This window comes from Nannobrachium achirus (genome assembly GCF_963921795.1).
Source record: "Nannobrachium achirus genome assembly, chromosome: 21".
Lineage (NCBI taxonomy): Eukaryota > Metazoa > Chordata > Actinopteri > Myctophiformes > Myctophidae > Nannobrachium > Nannobrachium achirus.
The window spans coordinates 32,709,691-32,732,668 of record NC_137828.1 but is presented as its reverse complement, the minus strand read 5'-3'; the positions used below and the strand labels follow the sequence as shown (position 1 = coordinate 32,732,668).

The following is a 22,978-nucleotide window of genomic DNA, read 5'->3' as shown; positions in this document are numbered from 1 at the left end:
CAAAGAAACTCAAAAAGTCACCTACTGGGGTGGGTGGGGGTGACTGTGTATTTCTTGTGGTCAAATTGTTTTTTCATGCTATTTGTGAAATGTCTGTCTGATAAAAAGGTTACCATTTTAAATGTAACATGGAACTACAACAGTAGCACAAAACAAGGTATTGAATTATGATGGCTCCACCTAGTGGTTACAAACTTGGCCCAAGTATAACATTCTATAGATACTGACTGATGATATTGACATGATTGATTGATTGAAAACTTTATTTAACAGTTTGCAGAGACAAGTACAGGGAAGTACAGTACAATACAAGGTCAGCTAAAAGGATTTTTCCAAGAAAGTCAATGGCTTGTTTCCATTGGATTCCTGTGTACTGACACTGACAAGCTACTAACCATGATCCTACTGATCATGATATTGATACTGACATGATACTCCAAGAAGACAAAACCCCTCACAAAAAGTGCGGAAACTTAACTTTGGTCAATTTTTTATTTTTGGTATTAGCCTACTTCAGTAATACCAATTTGTATAGTATTTTATAGCATTTTTATCATTGATTAGTCACCTTTACAACGAGGTAGTCTATAACTTGTAAGGATGGTGCAATCATGAAATAACACAGCTAAATGTGTGGGTAGCGCCCCGCAAAAAATGCCAAAATCCCCCAATACACATCTTTTGGTAATTGCTCTTATTTAGAGCAACCTGCCAGCACACACCTGCTGCCCATTCCACTAATTCACGATCCTTAAATCAAAATTATATTCTTCGATGCATTGAAGAGCCATAGGCTTTCTTGGGTTTAAAATCCTCTTAGCAGACCTTGTATTGAACTGTACTTGCCTGTGCTTCTTTTGCAAATGCTAATAAAGTGGAGAGAAAATAACTGACTGAAGTTAAAGGGCCACTTCACCTCTGGGACAACCCTATCTTATTTTATTGTTGTTAGTGATGCGTTGTTAGTGATGCGTTTTGCATCATATGATGCAAAACGCATCACCAGTACGCTGAAACACTAATATACCTCAAGAAATAGACTGAACACAAAAAAATAACTCAGGATTGTGTTGATCGTGTCCCAAACAACAATAAAATAAGATAGGGTTGTCCCAGAGGTGAAGTGGCCCTTTCTGAACATCGTCCATTTCCTAAATAATCTTTAGCTAAGAAAAAAAAGGTATATCTAGAATAAAATTATAGCACTGTAAAAATGATAAAATCATAAAATAGTAGCCTCACTACCACTGTTCAGTATTCATATACCAAAACCACACAACAAATAATATGTTTTTCCGAATAGTTTCAGTTAAAGGGATATTTCACTTTAAAACAATCTTTGAGTCATTTTATAGTCTACCGGTAATCAGCTTTTGTGAGCACCACGGGCGGTTTTAAGTTGCCTGATTCAGTATTTAGATAATTGATATTCATTTTATCAGACACGCCCCTTCCTATACAAAATGAAAATAATACAATAAAAAATATATAATAAATGAAAACATGGCCTTCTGAAGTATTAGGAGGGCAGTATGAGTCACCAGAACCAAGGATGGGTGTTTTCATTGAATCTATCTTGGTTAAAATGAGTTTGAAGTATACAATGAGTTTGCATGGGAAGGGGGCTGTCTGATAAAATGTACATCAATATCTAAATACTGAATCAAGCTACTTAAAAACTGTCCACCCCTGCTTTAAATGACACTATGGTATTTAGGGTGACATGTAGACATATCAACAGGGGGCAGCATAGTGCCATTATAGAAGTCTCTCTAAATAGTGACGATGAACCTCAATACCATAACTCTATGCTCAATACACATACGCATTATTTCGATCTTACATTTGTTATCAAATAGAAAGTGCTTCCCACTGGTGTCCTTTTCTGGCACAGCTTCCACTCTGTCATCTTTGACAGAGTAAGGTGACCTAGGCGGGAGAATGGTGTTTTACAGATTAGTTTAACAGCACATTTCTAAGTCTAACACCCCCTGCTAACAGTGGTGGAAAACGTACTCATGTCAACTGTTACTTAAGTAAACGTATCAATAGCCTACTGCATTGTAGAAATACTATGTTAGGGACAGGTCGTTTTTTAAAGAGGGGTACCCCTGGAAAATGTATGTGCCTTAATATAAAATGCCATGACCCTCCTGATTAAAGAATAGCTACACATTTGTCAGGCTAAAGGGTAACAGTATTCTTTTCAAATAGGTAATTTAAAAAAAAAATATTCAAGTCATATGTTTTGTTCTTGACCCTATATATTCCTGCACGGCATTAATAAAAAATTCCAGCAATTAGTTGCCGATTCGATTAGGATCACTAAATTAGTTGGCAACTAATTGAATAATCGATTTCATTGCGATTAATCGTTGCAGCCCAGGAGAGTTTGTAAATATACAACAAAACATTTTAATTGGTTGTGCTCGCACTAAATCTCGTCACTAAAAATAGTGAATGTAAAAATTGACTTATTTGTTTCAGTAAAACACAAAAGCACCGGACAGCTGAATTAATGAATTGTCTTCATAATGACTAGAAAGAAATATAATTTTGTTTTTAATTTACAAAAGAATAGCTTTTTTGGGAAATGATTTTAAAGAATAATTAAAAACTGGAAACAAAGTGACCCGTAAAAATATGTTTGGGAACTTAAATAATTGGGGACACTGGGTGTTCATATTCATATCACAATTACAGTTTTGAATTGAAAAAACATTATTCACATACAAGGAAGGACATGGTGTTAAACAGCAAAAAGGCTCTGGTAGTACGGGTCTGTTCCGCCCTCTTACTATCGCCCTCTTGGGCTCCATCCATTCCTCTCTGTGCCTCCACCACTTCCTTCCTCTAACACCTCCCCTCACTGTAAGACTTCAGCTGAATGTGTATTTCTTTGCTATAACTGCTGCTCAACATTGTATGGAAATGGCCCCCCACGCAAACCCCCAGCCTACGCCAGATTTGAACCAAGCTATTAATGGTATCCTACATCACAGACTCCAGTTCTAGTCCACTGCGCCACTGGTGTGAGGTCATTCATTACTGCTTGCTGTCAGATTTGAAGTTGTTCTTTTGGAAATGAGTCTTCAAAGTAAAGACATGAGTGGGGTTTCAACCCATAACCTCCTGACCATATATGCAGTGTCCTTACTCAGTGAGCTACCTGCTGACTGTTACATCTAAGTTTCCTTTCATATTAGAAGATCAACAAACAACAGTACAAAAAAAAAAAAGAAAGTAAGGACATTTCTAACAGCATATTTTTAGGTTTGATTCCTAGCTTTAAAGAAGTAGTTCACCCCCCAAATGACTTTTTTTCTATAGATTACTCATGCCATGGAGAAATATTTTTTTGTTTTAGTCACATTCCCAAGACAATAATTTAATTTTGCAAGCCTTCTGCTTGCAAGCAGAAGGCAGCAGGTTCAAGTCCTGGAAATAAGTCAATAAAGCTCTGTTTAATTGATAAGTTCTGGAAAATATGTGCTGTGATTAGTCAGATGATCTAATTTTATATGGATGTGATCTCCAAACAGCTGGAAATTAAAGTGTCAAAAATAAAGTATATGCGCAATGACCTTCAAGCACCACTAGAGATCACTAGACACCAGACTATATCACCAAATCTCCCATAATCATGATATACTTTGTGTTGAGTCAGGCAGAGTTATCAACACACACTGGTGTTTGGTGGTATTTCATGTAAAATAACAATACGGCCACTAAACTGACGCTCAATAAGAATTCACAAAGGAACCATATTGTGAAGAAGTAAATGAAAACGTAAATCGCTCTGGATTAAGAGCTTCTGCTAAATGCCTAAATTTGTAATGTCAGTCACCACCAGAACCAAGGACAGGTGTTTTAGAACAACCCAAACCTCTACCAGAGTGCTCTTGTCCTTTAATCAAACCCATTTAGACCTGGACAGTTTATACGCTGTCATTAAGGGTGCAACGATTAACCGATTAATCATAATCGAATCGATTAGTAAATATTAGTTGCCAACTACCGTAATTCAGTAATCGTAATCTATTTGGCAACTAACCGCTGGAATTTGTATTAATACCGTGCCAGAATATAGGGTCAAGAACAAAAAATATGATATGAATATTTATTTTAAAATTACTTATTTGAAGAAATGTAATCAAATGCAGTCAGAAAAGGGTATTTTGTTTAGTTGTCTTTTATTGGCAACCTAATGTAAACCTAATCTTATTTTGAATGAATTATTCATCTTCCTATTTTTTATTAGATTGTTAGAACATAATTCTAACTTGGTTGTCCTAGTTGTCATATCATACCCTAGATGTCATATATTTAAATCCAGGTAAACATCTGTCATTTTAGTTGTTACTATATAATATATTATAGACTATTAAAAAAAGATATGAGTGTCAATGTCATTGCTGTCTGGCAGAAACCTCTTCTCTACATATTCCAACTTTTTATTTTTTATTAAAGTTTTGTACATATGAGGTTTCCATCCGACAGAAATGATATAGGCCAATAGCAATAATAACTATATAACTATGGTATAGCATATAATATATATATATATATATATATATATAGAGAGAGAGAGAGAGAGAGAGAGAGAGAGAGAGAGAGAGAGAGAGAGAGAGAGAGGCCTATATATCTTTTTCCCCAGAAGACAGATAAGGATTTAGGTGTTTTTATTTTATTATTTTTCTTAATCGGCCCCCATGTATACGGTGGAATTTTATGAAACAAAAATGTAATTGGCAGATACAAGTAAATAAAGTTTTCAAATAATTGCAAAATAGCCTATAATATTTGTCTCTGAGATGTAGTGGAGTATAGAAGTAAGGAAATAGGCCTACTCGTGGTAAAAAAAATAGTCTACCTAAAAATGTTACTTAAGTACAGTAGGCCTACTTGAGTAAATGTACTTTCCACCACTGCCTGCTAAATCCCGTTAGCTACATTTTTCCTAAAATGTGTGTGCTTGGACCTTGGAGTCTTCTTACCCTTCAATCATATAGCTGCCCAACGACTTGCCATCCCCCGACTCTACATGAAGAGATGCCGTGGTTTACTCAAAACGAATTGAATTAACATTGTCTATAAATGATCAAATGCAAGCCTACTCACTGCCCCAGGAACGAACTCCTGCACACTGTCTCCTTGGAAGGTGAATATTTGGTTTGACAGGCACTGGTCTTCCTCCGATTGACCTCATTCCGTTGTCATTTCTCTTTAAGGGGCATCCAGCTGCATCATGGCCGAGCAGGGTGCAACTTGAGCTGCCCTCGGACAAAGCCTTGGCGGCGGCGCTAGACAGCGATATTGGCACCGGGAATGTCATCATTCTGGGGCTGCCACGCGAATGCATCACAAACCAATACCAACCGTCGATACGCCGTAGTCTTTACAAAAACACTGACACAACGCAAGTACCCGCAGCATAACTGGTTTACTCTTCAGCTACTGCTGTCGCCTCACCTCCACGACTAACGGGACGACAGGAAATGCAATAGTCACTGCGTCACCATGGCAACAGATGTACACTGGTCAAAAAAAACACTCCGCGAAGCAAAAATGCACCTGCAGTTGCTTAGAACAGCTGCATTTTTTGGGTCATTTTATAGTCTACTCACGCTACCCGTTTTTGATTCAGTAATCTATTTACAATTCCTATACCAACCCATTGTAACTTCAAACTACATTTTAACCATGATGATAGATTCACAGAAAACACCAGTTCTTAGTTCTGGTGACTCATCATAGGCCTAGTACTGCTAATAAGTGAGGGAGCCATGTTTTTTCGATTTATAAATTTTTCATGCATTTATTTTTGAATATATTTGTTTTCCTCTTCAAACCTTTATACAGACCTACATATAAATAATAAATGATAAGTTATTGAATAGTGTATAGGAAGGGGCGTGTCTGATCAAATGAATATCAAATGTCTTAACGTTGAATCAAGAAACTTAAAAACTGTCTGGGGTGTTCACAAGAGAGATAAAATAACCCTTTTTTTTCAAGTGAAATATCCCTACAAGTTGCAGATAGGAAAATACATAAAGTAGGCCTACAGTGGCGTGTGTTTAGGGGTGCTGTTGCAGTCTCCATCCACATCAGTTGGAAATCACCAGTCTCCTTGTGAACAAGTAGACTAGTCTTGCATGGCCAGATTGTTGCCTCCCAAAAGTTAAAGTTGTCTGAATGACTAGAATAGTGGCTTTAGTGTCCCTTCCGGCTTCCAGCACAGAGACCTGGGTTGAAACCCGGCATTAAATACAAAGATAACTCTAATCTAGTTCATTGCTAGACCAGTTTTTCAATCCTTCAGGCCACGACCCCCAAAATAATCACATTTGACCTTGACAAACACTTGGAATTGTAGTTGAAATATAGCAGATCCATTTCATATTCTTTTGCCTCTTATTTGACAATTTCACCAATTACCAGTTTTTATTGCCTAGTTTGTAGATTACTTTTGAAGCAGTTATGTTTTTTTTTTAATACTTAAATTGTCACTTCATCATCTGGATACCCCCTCAAAATCATGTTGGGACCCCCCGACCCACAGGATAATCACATTTGCAGAAAATACACCAGGGCAAAGATCTTTATTTTTTTGTATTTTTTATTGTACAGACTCTCAGACAAACTCCCAGAAGTCCCATAGAAAACCTGCAATAGGAGGAAACAAAATGTTACAAATCAAAATGACAAAGTTATAACTAAGATAGGCTTCAAAAGCACTGCTGTCCAAGTGTGTAAAACACCAAATAAAACAAAAATAAGTTTTTTTTTTGCAAGATTTGGGTACTGAGGTCAACATACATTCCAAACATATACATGTGTGCTTCAGAAATGCAAGTGCAATTTCTATAACAGGTATATATACACACACACCTCAATACTACACTATTAATGTCAAGCTTAAACACTTTTTTAAGCACCAAACACTTGAACAATGAAGCAACCAACAGTGACTATGTACAGCCTCACTATCAAATTGTATACAACTTGTGAGGTTAAATTCACCACCAGGTTATAAAACAACCATTCGGTTTTATTTTGGCCAGACCTGCAATAATATAACCTGGATTATAACAGACATTTTGATACGTCAACTACTTAGGGGAAATAATTAGTAATTATGGGTGCGTTTCGTTTTTGGCATTGCTGTGTACCAGCATGGACAGCTGCTGTATAATTAATTTCATGTTGGCACAAAGACAAGTGAAATCACACCCACAATTATTACAACTTCTTTCTGTACCTGTAATTGTATTTGCAGTTTACCAGTCAAAATGTTGGCTTTTAAAAGGATAATTATGCCTACCTTTACAGCAGATTTGACTAAATGGCAAAGATGTGGTTTCAGACAAAATTGGCTTATTTTTTCAGTTATTCAGCATAGTCGATAAGACGGGGAAAGAAATGTATCATCATTAACCACATCCAAGAAGCCACTGCCAACCCTCCAATACTTGTTTGGACAAATTATAGAAAACATTAAGCTGCTCACTTAAGTGATGAATGTCACTAATCCAACATCAGTGGCCATATTGTGATACTTGTATTATTCAGTGGATCTTTTCCTGCTCTCACCAATGACATTTAGTTCATCCTCCTGATCATTCTGTTGATCTGGTCCTCCCTGTTGCCAGCATCTCCGCCCTCCACAAAGTGTGTGGTCTTCTTGTTCATGCCACCACGGGGAGATGACAGCTTGAATGGCCACAGGAAGTTGTTGGCGTACTTGAAGTTCTTTCCAACTGTGTAGATCTGGTGGATGAGGTCCTCAATGCAGATAATGCCGTATTTACCTGTAGAAAGATGTCACAGAAAGAAAAGAAAAAAAAAAAGATAATGTTATCAAGTGACAGAATGACAGTCTGAACTTTTATTCACTTTCAGAGACAGTTCATTCTTTAAAAGAATAAATTGCCCTGCCACTCATGCTTCAGAGTAGGGTTGGACACGGTAACCGCCGTACCGCCGTACCGCCGTACCGCGGTAAACCGAGGTCTACCGCGGTGTCAGTGTGCTTACCGCGGTAAAAAAAGACAAAAAAAAAAGTCTATTTTTTATTGGAAAACCAGCGAGTTTTAAAACAGGGGAGAAGCGAGGACCGCATGCGCTCCATGCCGCTCTGCTCTGGGCCGTGTACCACAGTTTGGAAGCCACATACGTCACTCTCACTCTCAGAGACACAGACAGTCAGACCTACACAGGGCAGCCTGCGTAGAGGAGTACAGAGCAGCATAAACTTTCTCTGTAATCCACACGACACAAGGATGTTAATACATACCTTGTGTTGTGGCATATCTTTTTTTATTCATACGGATTACTGGCGGAGCGTGGGCCGCGTGGACTAAAACCGAAAATGAAACTATTTTACTTTTTCCATCGCGTCGCACGTTGTGCCCGTCTGACGGCGCGTCGGAGATTTTATAACCTTTTCTGTCAAGTCTTGTAACTAAAACCTGTATATAGCAGCACTCAATCACTGCGATTTGAGAGTTGAGACGTGACGTGACGTGACGTGAGTTTACAGAATCACTGTACACGATCTGACCCGTCCTCTTCTGGTTTGTTCACACAGCTGTTTGTGTCTGAAAAGCTAAGTAGCTAGCCTACGTTACTATGGTAACCCGACAGTGCAGATCTAAAAGCTCAGAACGCGTCGCGGATGCGATGTGTTATGAGCTTGTAGATCTGCTCCTTTCAAAGCCATACCCGCTGTGCTGTACGGAGAAGTATAACTCGGGCAGTCAGGCTGTGGAGAGGCGACTTTTGGGAAGATGATTGCAATATTTTGGATTTTTGGCTTATCGCCGAACCTTAATTAATAGATACGGGGGTGCGGTAATTACCGCAGTACCGGCGGTAAATGGGAAGACGGTAATCGCGGTAACAAAATGTCGATACCGCCCCAGGCCTACTTCAGAGCAAAACAAAACAATGCCGTTTGCAAAAGTCTACATTAATTTAAAACGAGTTTTAAGCTCTAGATTGATATAATTGTCCATTATGTCTAGCACATTTTTATGCACATGAAGCACTTTGTATCTTAGGACAATTCAAACTATCAGGCAAGTTGTCAAAGTTGACTTTACACCATTTGCCCACTCGTATTATTGCATTATATTAAAACCCCAATAATGGCAATGGCACTGCAAGCAGACTAAAAAGATACTCTTGCAAACTCTTGTGTGGAAACACTTTGAACAAGTAGAGGACAAACTAAAGTAAGATGTATGATCTGCGATCTGACTATGACCTACCACTCCACAATGAGCAACATGTCATATCACTTGATAAAAGTAAGTTGGCTTAAGTTCCCTTATGTTATGTCCATACTCCCTTTCTTATTAAACAGTCAAAAGCAACACGACACGGACGCTCAGGTTTTGAGCTTGCAGATCGGCAATAAACCTATGCCATCAACACATAACAGTACTAGAGAGTTGTGTTTTAAGCTCTTCTTTTCTTGGTGGCCGGGGGTCTGTTATGAAAATCCAATCACTATCGTTTCCTGATGATAAACACGCTTGTCTCTCTGTCAGCGTCTCGTTGACAGATGCATGCATGGATGTTACACAGATATTGGGGTCGGGCAGAGCCTTCAGAAATGTGTGACCGCATCGCCTATAGTTGCATGGGTGTTACAGACATCGGCGTCCGGGGCTTTAGTTTTTGGTGTGACACGCGGGTTGACTTTCTTTAAAAAGCTAAGTGAACAAACTTTACACCTGCTATAGGTCTACTTATTTTAGTATTTTGTTATTTTAATTAGCCTTATATTATTTCGTTACTTTATTTATTTTAGAAATATTACTTCGTCGTTGTTATTGCTCTATTATTCTGATTATTTATTATTCTTATATAAGGCCATGATAATAAACCTTGGCTTAAATAATGAATGAGTTATTTATTAAAACAACGTCAAGTCAAGAAGACATGCTATTTAAATGAGTGTTTCACTTCTGTTTTTTGTAAGCCATTGTAAAAGGTAAAAAAAACAAAAAAAAAACAGGGATATTCGACTACCATTCGACTATCAACAAATTTCGGCCAATCATAGTCGACTATACAAATTCTTAGTTGGGGACAGCCATAGTTCAAGGTCTAACCGTTGAGGAAATAGCCAAATCCTAAAATGCTTTACTGAGATGTGGTTTCAGACAAAATTGGCTTTTCGTTATGTCGTTTTTCACCATAGTCGATAAGACGGGGAAAGAAAATTATCATCATTAACCACATCCAGCAGTGAATGGTCTCAATGAATGGCATGTCTGCATGGTTTTCTGGCATAATCCTGTTGATTATGTGCAAAGTCATGCACATAAAACAGACAAATTAAAGATTTCTAACTAGCATATGTAACCGTCCTGTTATGTTAGACATGTAATTTGTTTCTTACCGAGGGCCTTGTCGATCAGGGAGTTGTCTGAGAGAGCAAGGCGCTGCTTCTTCACCTTGCCAAAGCCACGCTTGTAGATCAGCTCACGCACTGACTTCAGGTTGGGGTATCTGAGAGAAGCATCATGGATACAATGTTATGTAGGAAAATGTAAAAACTCCACCTTTTACATAACAATCCAATGTATCTGCCATGTCAATACCAAACCATGTAATACTATGGACTTTTCAGGGCATCAAAAGTTAATATGAAACCTCTGACAAAAGAAATTTAACGTTCAGTTTTACACCAGTGCATTGAAAAATGTGCAGCACGTTGCACTTTGTGGAATGTAGTTTCAGAAAAAATTGGCTTTGATTCAGATAGTGTTCACCACAGTCGATAAGACGGGGAAAAAAGTCAGCATCATTAACTACATTCCAGCATCAGGCACATCATTCATAGTGTAACAAGCCATTTTGACACTTTAAATTAGCATTTGACAGCATGGCCAACATTTTCAACAGCTTCCACTCAACCACTCAACTAATGGTTTCAAACACAACTGGCCAAATAAAGACCACAATGAAAACTAACTTTAATGGTTTCATCTTGATGGATTAGCTCTCCAGCTTTAGACTACATGCATTCATTTCCAGTTACCAACCATTTCCATAGCCGATACACCCAACATATGCTTACCCCCAAGCTATGTAGGGCTCTGCAATCCTCAGCATGTTGATTGAGGCCTTGTTCAGCTTGACAAACACACCGTTGAAGATCTGGCGCAGTCTGAGCAGCTGCAGAACTTTGCGGACCTTGGGACTGACACCGTTGATACTAAGAGACAAACATGTTTTGATTAGCATACAGTTTATTAAATACAGTAACCGTAATACAATGTTGATTGTGGCTTCAGACAAAATTGGCTTTTGTTAAAAGTTCAATTTCACCATAGTCGATCAGTCGGGGAAAGAAATGATCATCATTAACCACGTTCTATATTGATAGGGGGGAGTGATGCTGATCAAGGATACAGGAAGAGTGAGCACCTAAAAATGGTAGGCACCTCAATGTTTAATTTGGTATTAAGAATGTGTTAAATGTAATATATGTTTTGTTGCATATCATATCAGGAGTTGACACTAAGGTCTCAGAGGCACTTCCCCGTCAGGAGTACAGGTCATGTTCTACTTGCCCAAAGGTCTTGCCACTTGCCAGAAAGGTAAATCGCCTATTATAAAATGTAAGGTAAAATGTAACACAGGCAACCTGAAAGCAAACTCCACCTGCCAGAAAGTATTTACCTTCTAGAGGCAGGTGGGCAATGCTTAACACAATTAGTGCCTCTTAATCTGAAGGTTGCTTGGTGCCTCGGTGCCACGCAGTTTCCTCCATAGGCCGCCGCTATTATTTTGAAGGGCTGGAAGGGGGTTGTTTTTGTTTTTTTGGATTATCACTTGACGGCAACGATTACGTCATCTAGTCACATGACAGTGTGTGACAAGAAGAGGAAGATGGCTGCGCCCTGCGTTGTGCCTTGTTTACATTTAGATCTGCTGCAAAATGTCTCAAAATGGCTATTTTGTTTAAATGACGTTTCTTTATGGGCCTCTCCATTGACTTAACATTGAGGAGCTTCACTTCGCGTGCACGCCCAACGTGCGTTGTAAACAAATCGCCGACATTACCGATGCGGGCGGGACCGGAGCGACATTAAGTAAGTAATAGTATCTTTACTGTATATACAGTAAGATTCACAGTCCTCACCGTCAACGGCACCATGGTATTAACCCTTTCAATGACGGTGAGCGCCGTCTACAGCAGCAGAACAGTTAAGGGGCACTCCACCACTTTTCAACCTATGTTCATATAATTGGTCCTCACTCAAAAATAGCTTTTTTTTTTTTCTTCTCAGAGGAGGGCTGTGGGCAGGTCAGAAACCCATCGTCTTGTGACATCATCGATTGCCAATCCAGCTTCTAGAAACTGCAGGCTTTCTATTCCTGAGAAGTTGCAATTTTAAAGTGGAAGCCATTGTTCTCGCGATAATAAAAATCTAAATATATCTTTTTCAAAAATATTGACTAAATTTCTTTTTTGGGAAAATGATGATGTCACAAGACGATGGATTCTGAACTTCCCACAGCTCTCCTAGGAGACTTGGACCGAGTAGAAAAAAAATTGTGATATTTTATCATGAACATTAGTGAGGACCTATTATATGAAGACAGGTTGAAAAGTGGTGAACAACTCCTTTGGTGTCAACGGCCTTAAATGTGAAAATGTTCTAACATGTTTACAATGATGTTATTACATTATGGAGGAACAAAATAGCCAATTTAAAATTCAGGAGTCCACTCTTTCTGTTACCCTGACAAGCTCAGTGCTACTGTCCATCAGGGACAACACTCACCCTCTGATCCTGACGACAAAGGCCAGTTTAGGCTCAGCAGGTACATAGAAGTTCCCCACTTTGCGGGCTGTACGCCCCATGCGGACCTCACGCCTGTACATCTCCCTGTACTCCTTGTGATACTTCTCAGCCCTCTTGTAGATCAGTTTCCTGGTCACTTTGCGAGCCTGATGACCCAAGACAACAAAACAGACTGTATAACTCCTCACGATCTCAACAATGGTTTGCGATTCCAGTGATTTCTAGACCGATGGGTTGGGAGTTCTGAGAGGAGCATCATGGATACACTTATGTATGTGGGAAAATGTCAAAATGTAACATTGTACATTACAATGCAACGGTTAGCTATGTTATTATAATATTAACCTATGGACTTTTCAGAGAATCAAATGTTAATATGAACCCTGACCATAGAAACATTTTTCATCAAGTTTTACATCACTGCATAGAAATATCTAGCAATGCATGTTTAAGTGCAGCACATTGAACTTTTGTGGAATGTAGTTTCAGACAAAATTGGCTTTGATTCAGATAATTTTTCACCATAGTCGATAAGTCGGGGAAAAAAGTCAGCATCATTAACCACATTCCAGCATCAGGCTCGGGTGCACATCACTTTACAACAAGTCACATTGACATGCTTTAAAAATTAGCGTTTGACAGCATAGCCAACATTTTCAACAGCTTCCAGTCAACCTGACTAATAGATACAAAGACAACTGGCCAATAAAGACCAGTGATAGCCAACTTGAATGGTTTCATCTTGATGGATTAGCGTTTAAAAGAATCTCCAAGACATGATCCAAACACAGACTGTTTAACTCCTCGTGATCAACAATGTTTAAGATTCCAGTGATTTCTAGACATGACATTTTAAAATTGAACACAATACAAATGAATTATCAACCGGCATTTGTTTTTCTCCCAACGTCACTTTACCTTTTTCTCAGCCAGAAGCTTCTTGATGCGCACGGCCTTCATGGTGGCAAAGGCCTTTCGCCTTTTCAAAAGGCTCTCAGGGACCGCCGGGACCACCGGGACCTTGGTTCTAGAAAAGGAATAGATCCATTATAAATAACAGTGGTGTAAAGTAGATGATCACGGTGTACTTGCAAGCCAAACCCCAAAATCAATCCTCCAGTTCAAAGCAACACAGAATTGTTTACAGTTTACCAGTCAAAATGTTGGCTGTGGAATTATGCCTACCCTTACAGCAGATTTGACTAAATGGCAAAGATGTGGTTTCAGACTAAATTGGCTTATTTTTCAGTTATTCAGCATAGTCGATAAGACGGGGAAAGAAAAGTATCATCATTAACCACATCCAAGAAGCCACTGCCAACCCTCTTAAATCAACCATATTTCCACATAACTCAACTCACATAAACCTGTTAGTTTATTTTGATTTACTGTTACAAATATATATACATGACCCACTTCAACCCTATATTGAAAATTCACGAGATTGTGAGCAAGTTCAGCTTTTTTTCAAAATACCTTTTGTATTTGAAGTACGTTTTGATACCAATACTTTTGTACTTTTACTGAAGTACATTTATAATTCCGGACCTTTACTTGTTCTAACTACAGTATTTCTACATTGCAGTATCGATACTTTTACTTATGTATAAAATTTGAGTACTTTATCCCAGTGGTTCTCAGAGGATTCCAGGCCAGGGACTCTGTGGGTTCCTTTATGGAGGTCTAAATTGACCCATACAAAGGGAACCAAATGAAAATTGGTTCCATTTGTACACTGTCAGAGTTGTGGGGAGACCTTGAAGGTTTGAGAAACACTGCTTTATCCACCACTTAATACCGGCTAGCCTAGCATCGCTCCTACAGACGTCAAACTAGCTAGCTAGCTAGTCGTTAGCCGTCTGGTCTGTATCAAGACAACCTTCTCTAGACGTCTTGCTCACAGCGTTAACTAACATGTTTAGAGACACCGACATAATGTTTTATTAGTGTTATTGGTGTGAGTTTGTTTCACTGCTATCAAGTAAAGCCAATAGTCATGTGGGGAAAGTGGGAAGACATGTTCTGGTCAGGTCGGCAAGACGGCAACACACACGTACTGTTCCGTAAAGTGGTCATAATAATATCATTAAAGATAGAATTTCTCGGCGATATCGTCAATCCTGTAACGTAGACAACCTAAGCAAACTCTCCCGACATAGAAAACAAACAGAGATGTTGGTTTTAATAGTAGATGGACTTAGATTTAGCATGGCATTAAACACTCACTCTGCGTCCGCCATTGTGTCCACCGAGAAAGAGGGAAATCGTTCTGCGCATGTGTGAGTTAAAATGTTTAGGACCCTCACATGCTGCCCGTCGAGCTGCCTGCATGAATTATAAATGCATTGCTGTCATTTCAGTTTAAGTTAACGTTCTAATTGGGCCCCAAAACTCACATTGAAGTTTACAAATTAATTAATTCATTACCTACATTAAGTTGTCTTGTTTCATACTTGTTTCATATTGTTTAAATAGCCTACATTTACTTCTACAACTACTACTAGACTCTCAGAAATAAATACTTGATTTTTGATTGCTTGATTGATTGATTGGAGAATTTATTATAGGCCTACGTTTGCATAGGAAAAGATGCAGTTTCATTACAGTACAGTTCACTGGTACAAGGTCAACTAAAAGGATACCCCCAAGAAAGCACATGGCTTGAGGCCTATTTAAATTGAGATCTTTCTTTAACTCATATAATGACAGACATAGAACAGTACTATGCAGAGGATATCATCAGAGAAACCGTTGTAAAATAAACCACAATGCAATTTAGCAGTTGCGAGTAGCTGCCACTTCTAAGTGGCTTTTCAGTGCCGTTTTACATTCCTTTATGGCCTTCGGTAGGGCGTTCCACATTTTAGAGGCATAGCAGGAGATTTTGACCTTTGACCTTTTTCTGTGCCAAATCTGGGTTGGACATGATCTGTGGAGCTGCCTCTGATGTTGTAATTATGAACATCCTTGAGGTTTTGGAAGTATTTTGTCAGGTACATGGGTATCTTAGTGGTGTAGTGTATCTCTGTCAGGTATACTTTTTACTCCACTACAATTATTTGAAAACTTTAGTTACTGGTTACTAAAGATGTATATATTTAGATTATCATTACAAAACATACACTATTTACTACACCAACCCCACTTTGACTATGGAGTCCACATATGGTATTGCAACGGACCATAGGGGCATATGCATCGGGGGACAACATAGGACAAGGGAATCTGCATCTCTTCCGCGTGCATCGTTACAATGCACGCGTCACAGAAACGGTAGTTGGTAGGCCAATCAGAAGCAGGTGGGGGCGGGTCTTTATGTATGCAGCCTCTAAGAACAGCTGAGCCGCGCAACATCAGCAACTGGATGGAAGCATGCCAATAAAGCTCTGTTGAATTGAATTGATTGAAGTCCCAGAAAAGACGTGCTGTAATTGGTCAGTAGTCACTTTGACTGGCAGCGTTCCCTCGGTTTTTCCGGACATCCGGCCTCCAGTCGTTACACGTCGCTCCAATGAACTACAGGGGCGGATATATCTATGATCGCAACGCCTCTAAAGGCCCTAAAACAAGGCTTCAAACAGCCCAAAACAAACTAATTAGGCTTCTGCTTAACCTTCGATCTCAGGCTCACCTTACCGCTAATCACTTATAATTATGTTGTTGACAGAGTAGTCTACAGCATCTTGCAATGGGCCATGGTGTACAAGATACACTACACCACTAAGATACCCATGTACCTGACAAGATTCTTCCAAAACTTCAAGGATGTTTACAATTACAACACCAGAGGCAGCGCCACAGACCACGTCCAACCCAGATTTGGCTCAAAAAAAGGGTCAAATTCGTTCTACAAAAATGTGGAACGCTCTACCCGAACGAAGTCCTTAAAGGAGTGTAAATCCCTAACTTCCTTTAAAACGTCACTGAAAAGCCTCTTATAGAGACTGCTACTCGAAACTGGTAAAAGTAATCAAAGCCGTCATCAGCACCCACACCCTTGGCGATAGGGCCTTTCTGTGGTGAGTTTGCATGTTCTCCCCGTGTCTCCTTGGGCATAGGCCCTCACACAAAAACATGCAGTAGTCCTGGTTTCTATACTCCCTAGCCAGCCGGGTGCTCCCCAATGTCCCCTGGCGCGGCAGGGGGAGAGCGGAAACCAGGACTACAGGTTAGGTAGTCACCGGGTGAGAAAAAAAATGGGTTGCAAAAACTGTGGGATAAAAAACATTAAAGAAAAAAGAAAAAAGGAATCGAAGCCTATCCTTACCTTCCCCTGACCTTTCCATTTATTTTGCATTGTGTTTTATGACTGATTATTTTTATTTTTTTTCTTCTACATAGTACTGTGTTTTATTTGTCATTCTATGTTATTAGTTAGTTAGTTAGTTAAAAATGGACCCCAATTGAAACAAGCCCAAATGCTTTTTTGAGGTATCCTTTTAGTTGACCTTGTACCAGTGAACTATACTGTCATGAAACTGTACCTTTCCTATGTAAACTTCTAACAAAGTCTTCAATTAATCAACCAATCAATCAATCAACTCATATAAGCTAATTTGGCTATTTGAAAATAGCAGATCTTGCAAGCTCACAACATAGATCTGCCATTTTCAAAGGATTTTTAAAACAAGCGAAGTGGGACATTCTGCATAATGAGTACTTTTACTTTTGGTACTCTAAGTATATTTTGATGCCAATACTTTTGTACAAGTCAAAATGTTGTTGGTTGCTCATTCAGTGACTAAAAGCCTACAGCAGGGGTCAGCGCCATGCTGGCTTGTGGTGGACATACAAACTGAGAAGACAAACACTAGCCCTAAATTACCATTACAGGTCTGTAACTCTGAGAGTGTACAAAATGAAACCAAATGGGAAGTAAAATTTAAGTAAAATGTCATTTTAAATAGTGACTTGTACTTGTAGCAGAGTATTTCTACGTGGTGGAATTGATACTTTTACCCAAGTAGCCTACAACATGTGAGTAGGCCTACTTCTTCCATCTTGGGTTGGAGGAACGGAGGTGCAGAGATAGCTGCAGTGAGTAGTTTTGTGTATAGATAGACCAACTTCATCCAGGCAGCAGGGTTGAGTGTAACGCCACCCGTACCTCCTGTCTGCCTACTTGGCGTACAAGACTGCTCTAGAAGCATCATGCCAGGAGAAACACCATTGTGGTTGTATGAATTAAAAAAGGACTCCAATTGAAACAAGCCCAAAACTTTCTTGTGGTGTTAATCCTTTTAGTTGACATTGTACAATTGAACTGTACTGTCATGCGGGCTACCCTATCCTATGCAAACGTCTAATAAAGTCTGAGCAGACAAAAACTAGCCCTAAATTACCATTACACGTCTGTAACTGAGAGTGTACAAATGAGACAAAATGGACCTGGACGTGCCACGGACGTGCCACGGACACATTTGTCCATGTACAGACTTAATTGACCCCTGATCTTAGCCTATACTTGATATGAACGTGCAAAACTTTACATATTTTCTGCTATCTTTAAAACGGTTAACTGGCTGATTAGATGACCTAATTTCTCACTGTATTAACATTTTCTTTTTTTATGTTTACATTCTTTCACAACCCCAATGTGGTCACGTGACACGTCAACAATAATGTTATGTAGTTGTGTTTAAATGAAAAACCTTCAGCATGATGAAATAAACTATCTGTCTATTGAACATTAGGCAATATTATATCTCGACTCCTAGGCTACTTGCAAAACCAAACACTAAACAAACACTCTAATCTACTACTAGACATTCAGAATTCAGAGGGTGCTCCTTTACCTAAATTGACAGTTGACTGCTATGTTAACTGAATGCATAGGACCACAATGGTCTTGTTGTGGTTGTGTTACTTTTAGCTTTAAAGTCTGACTGTACTTTGTGCTGTTTACATTCTGAATAAAGTATTCATTCAATCAATCAATCAATCAATCAATCAATCAATCAATCAATATTCCCAATGAATCTGTTAGGTCTCAGATACCTGCTGTGGGCCCTTGGTTTTTATCTGCACTTTCAGGTATCATTCTCATAATTTTCCATGACCACCAGGCTGAGCTCCAGTGACTGGCAACCAGGTAAGGTAAGTAAGGTAAGGGCGAGAAGCGAGGTAAGGGCGAGAAGCGACCTCGAGGTCGCTCACATGGGTGTAGTTCTGTCCATGAAGTCACTGAACCTCAACACGGCGCTGGCCACCCAAGACCCGAGACAGTAACCACACTTGCACAGATTGTGGTCACTGTCACAGGTCTCAGGCGGTGCCCAGCTGACACCAGCCCACATGGAATCTAACAGGAATTCGAAATTCGTCCCAAAGCACAGGGACAACCACAGAGACCCTTTGCGAGAATGACAAGGCCAAGGTCGATCTCATCGTTCTAGACGCTCTGGATATCGTTCTTGCTTTTCAGAACAGAGTACCCGGTCTGAGAGGCAGCATGTGTAGTGGAGACACGTTGCCAGTTCCAGATGTTCTACTTTTCCCCAGACTATTGCAGTACCACAGCTCCCCTGAAGATTGTTAGTGGGTCATTTTGAGTCCTCGGCCCACAAAGGCAGGGGTCATCGCCATATTGTCTCAAACCGGCACCGGCCTGAGACAGCAACCACATTCACACAGATTTGTTTGGCTAATAACTTGGCTAACTTCTGGCTAACTGTTAGCCAAATGGAGATCCATCTCATTGGAGCTACCTCCTCTATCAAAGGACAGCCAGCTTGTCCTTTGATAGAGGACAAGACTGAGGGCAAAGTCTGTCCAACACCACAAGCTGGACATGTGAATGCCTGAACTTCAAACCGGCGCCGGCCGAACAACACCAAGCACTGACCGTGCTTGCTGGGATCATACACAACAAAACGAATATTGCCATGCGTGCTTATCGACACTGATTTAAGCAGGCGCCCTTGCAGGAATTAGTTTGCAGGAATGCATGGTGTGGTTGGACGAAGTGAGCAGCAGCAGTGAGCACTGGAGACAGGATCGGTGAGCTCGCGATGGAGTCGGAGACAGAGCGCGAATTACAAATTGAAGAAGATATGAGAGGACTTGATAGCAAGAACAAGAAAAGGAAAACATCTAGCTCAGGAAATGAAAACAAGGAAAAGAAAGAGAAGTATACGATCGGCATGGTAGCAGCTACGAGCACAAACAGTGTGTTTAGTGACCCGCACAAAGTGGGAGAGTGCCTTGTAAAGAAAATTGGAGAAATAAGATCAGTAAGGATAACTCGAAGTGGATTGGTCATCATAGAATGCAAAACAAAGCAGCAAATGAAAGAAGCATTGAGATTATTTGAGAATGCATGTGTGGGATGACTACACGGACGTGAAATGTTTTCGACTTGGAACTACTACGAGGAAGAAAGGAGTGATCAGTGGCGTGCCACACTCAGTTTACGATGGCGTTTTTCAGCAGATTGAAGGTGTTTGTCAGGTCAGGAGGATGATGCGGCACAGAGATGGGAAGTGTGAGGAAAGTAAGTCCTTATGTTTGACCTTTGAAGGGGAATTGCCAGAAAGAGTGTACCAAGACTATGTATGCTACCGAGTCAGGCCGTTCGAAGCAGCACCACTCAGGTGCTTTTGCTGCCAAGAATACGGACATGATGTCGCAGCGGTGTGCAGAGCAGAAAGGAGATGTGGCAGCTGTGGAAAGAAAGACTGTGAAAAAAGGAAGTGTGAGGAAAAGCAAAGTATCCTAAAGTGTTTGCACTGTGAAGGAGATCATCATGTGGGATCGACAAAGTGTCCTAAAAGAATTAAGGAAATGAAGGTGAATCAGCTAAGGAAGCAGGGAGCGGTGTCATATGCAGAAGCTGTGAAGAAACTGGAGGAGAAGGAAAGTGGGGCAGAGCAAGAGGAGGTAGAGGAAAGGAGAAATAGAGAGGGTCCGAATCAAAGCATTTGTTTTGATAAGAAGGGCTTTCTGGCATTTATTGCAACTAGTCCTTACAAAGATATGAGCTCCGAAATGATATGCAGTGTGTGGGTTATGGGATGTGCACTGTGCACACAGTATATGAGGGATGGAAAGTAACTTTAACTGGTGCTTGCATGATAATATGTAGGAGCATCAATGTAAGAAATACCCGTTTCGTTTAATGGCTACAGAGATACTGTGTACCGATCTGCATGATTTTTGGACAAAATCATGGCCGCCCGAAAATTATATGTTTGATGGTCATAAGCTGTGCAGCGGAAATCCAGAGTAAATCGGAACGCATCAAAATGGTGGTGGATGCAGCTAGGAGGTTTTTGAATGTGGGAGAGATCTCAGGAGAAGAATTGGACGACAAGCTGAGAGAGGGCTGTGCACCGACACAGTCACAAGCATTGTAGCAGGAATGGATAATGTGTGGAATGGGGATTGGGAACACGGTCACTGAACACGGGTGGACATTATTTTAAGTTTGCAATGAGGATTATTTTATGAATGAGAAACTTCCAACCTGTGGAGGGCAGCATTGCACTAGATTGCACAGCCTGCCGGAAATAAAAAGAAGAAGAATTAGTTTGCACTGCTCACTTCACACTGGTGCAATTTTCATTTTACTGTAATATTTCCAATTTTCAATACTTTTACTTCTACTCCAGGACATCTCAGAGAAGAATATTGTACTTTTACTCCACTACAATTATTTGAAAACTTTAGTTACTTTGTAGAATTTGATTATTATTATTAAACATACATTAAACACTTCAGCCATAATATATCGTACTTTGGTTATTTGAGCTTGTAGATCTGTGCTGATTGATTTCAAACATTTAGTTTGAAAACGGATCATTCTGCAAAAGGAGTACTTTTACTTTTGGTACTTTAAGAACATTTTTATGACAATAACAACCTACTTTTGTAGGGAATATTGATTGATTGATTTATTTGATTGATTGATTGATTGATTGATTGATTGAATGAATACTTTATTAGACAGAATGTAAACATATTTTTATATACCAGACTTTTGCTTTGTGATAATATTCTGCTGTATTTCTGTATTGATACTTTTACTTGGTAAAACATGTGAATAGGCTGTATACTTCCTCCACCACTGCTCTCTATTGAGTGATTGATGCATACCATAGGGGTCTTCAACAGGGGGTCCGCGACCACTAGGGGGTCCGCGGAGGTACTGCAGGGGGTCCGCGAAATTATTGATTGAAAAAATATTTTTTTTGCCATTTTCCACATTTTGAATAGCTTGAATACATGATTACTATGCAATTGACATATTGTTGATATTATTGACATTTGTTCTCAGTTAATAAGTAGGCTAGTATGTTTAGAAATGGTAGTGGTACGGCTCACCCTGCTCGCTGTAACTTGCACATGTTTAAAATAAAAAAATATGTCTTAGCCCCGACCCCCCCACCCTACGAGGTGGTAGAGGGTCCCTGCTCCATCTCCCCATCAGTTTGGGGGTCCCCGGCCTGAAAACGTTGAAGACTCCTGCAATATTGAATTCATTTCAAAGGGACCCCAAAACAAGCCTAGAAAGCTTTCTTGTGGTCTTTATCCTTTTAGTTGACCTTCAGTGAACTGTACTGTCCTGTAGCCTACTTTTCCCTATGCAAACGTCTAATAAATTCAATCAAACCAATTATTGTTCAGCCTTCTTCTTTTGAATACATTTGGATACAAGGGTGGAAAATCGGCCTATGCAACAGGTAGAGAGTTATGCACTAGCTGACAGCCAGAGGGCGTTCACGCCTCATTTCCAGCCCAGGTTATCCCCAAATGGAAAGAAGTTTCCTTTCCTGAACCATTCCATTACACACGCACGTCAGGCAGGCTCGCTGGAAATGAACATCAATTCAGGCTATTTCAGGCTGCACTAGCATCCAAATGCAGATTAATTGCATTATGAAAATAAATACAACTGTCTGATTGTGTGTGTGTGTGTGTGTGTGTGTGTGTGTGTGTGTGTGTGTGTGTGTGTGTGTGTGTGTGTGTGTGTGTGCGTGCGTGCCTGCCTGCGTGCGTGCGTGCCTGCGTGCGTGCGTGCGTGCGCGCGCGCGCACGCGGTCCATTCATTTCTTGGCTAATAGTCAAGTTTTTAAACTTCAAAGGCATCGTCATACAACACAATTTAGAAATGAATTATGTGTCGTTATTGCATAACGTCCTCCCATGAA

At 39.9% G+C, this 22,978-nt stretch overlaps 1 protein-coding gene across 1 annotated transcript; it reads right to left on the bottom strand.

Moving 5' to 3' along the window:
• Positions 1–6,604: 6,604 nt before the first annotated feature.
• On the bottom strand, positions 6,605–15,094 carry rpl7 (ribosomal protein L7). The gene is made up of 7 exons (XM_080752032.1): positions 15,057–15,094; positions 13,749–13,857; positions 12,810–12,976; positions 11,096–11,233; positions 10,415–10,524; positions 7,597–7,814; positions 6,605–6,669 (listed from the first exon to the last, which is right to left on the bottom strand). Exons 1-6 carry the CDS (start codon positions 15,068–15,070, stop codon positions 7,606–7,608), a joined length of 747 nt encoding a protein of 248 aa, XP_080608158.1. The 5' UTR covers positions 15,071–15,094; the 3' UTR covers positions 6,605–6,669; positions 7,597–7,605.
• Positions 15,095–22,978: the final 7,884 nt, after the last annotated feature.

What these genes read in the sequence shown, in the direction of transcription:
- rpl7 (XM_080752032.1), bottom strand. An exon ending in GAGCCCTACATAGCTTGGGG is followed by an intron (nt 10,525 to 11,095) that starts GTAAGCATATGT and finishes TGCTTCTCTCAG; the next exon opens with ATACCCCAACCTGAAGTCAG. An exon ending in CCTGATCGACAAGGCCCTCG is followed by an intron (nt 7,815 to 10,414) that starts GTAAGAAACAAA and finishes ATCTTTCTACAG; the next exon opens with GTAAATACGGCATTATCTGC.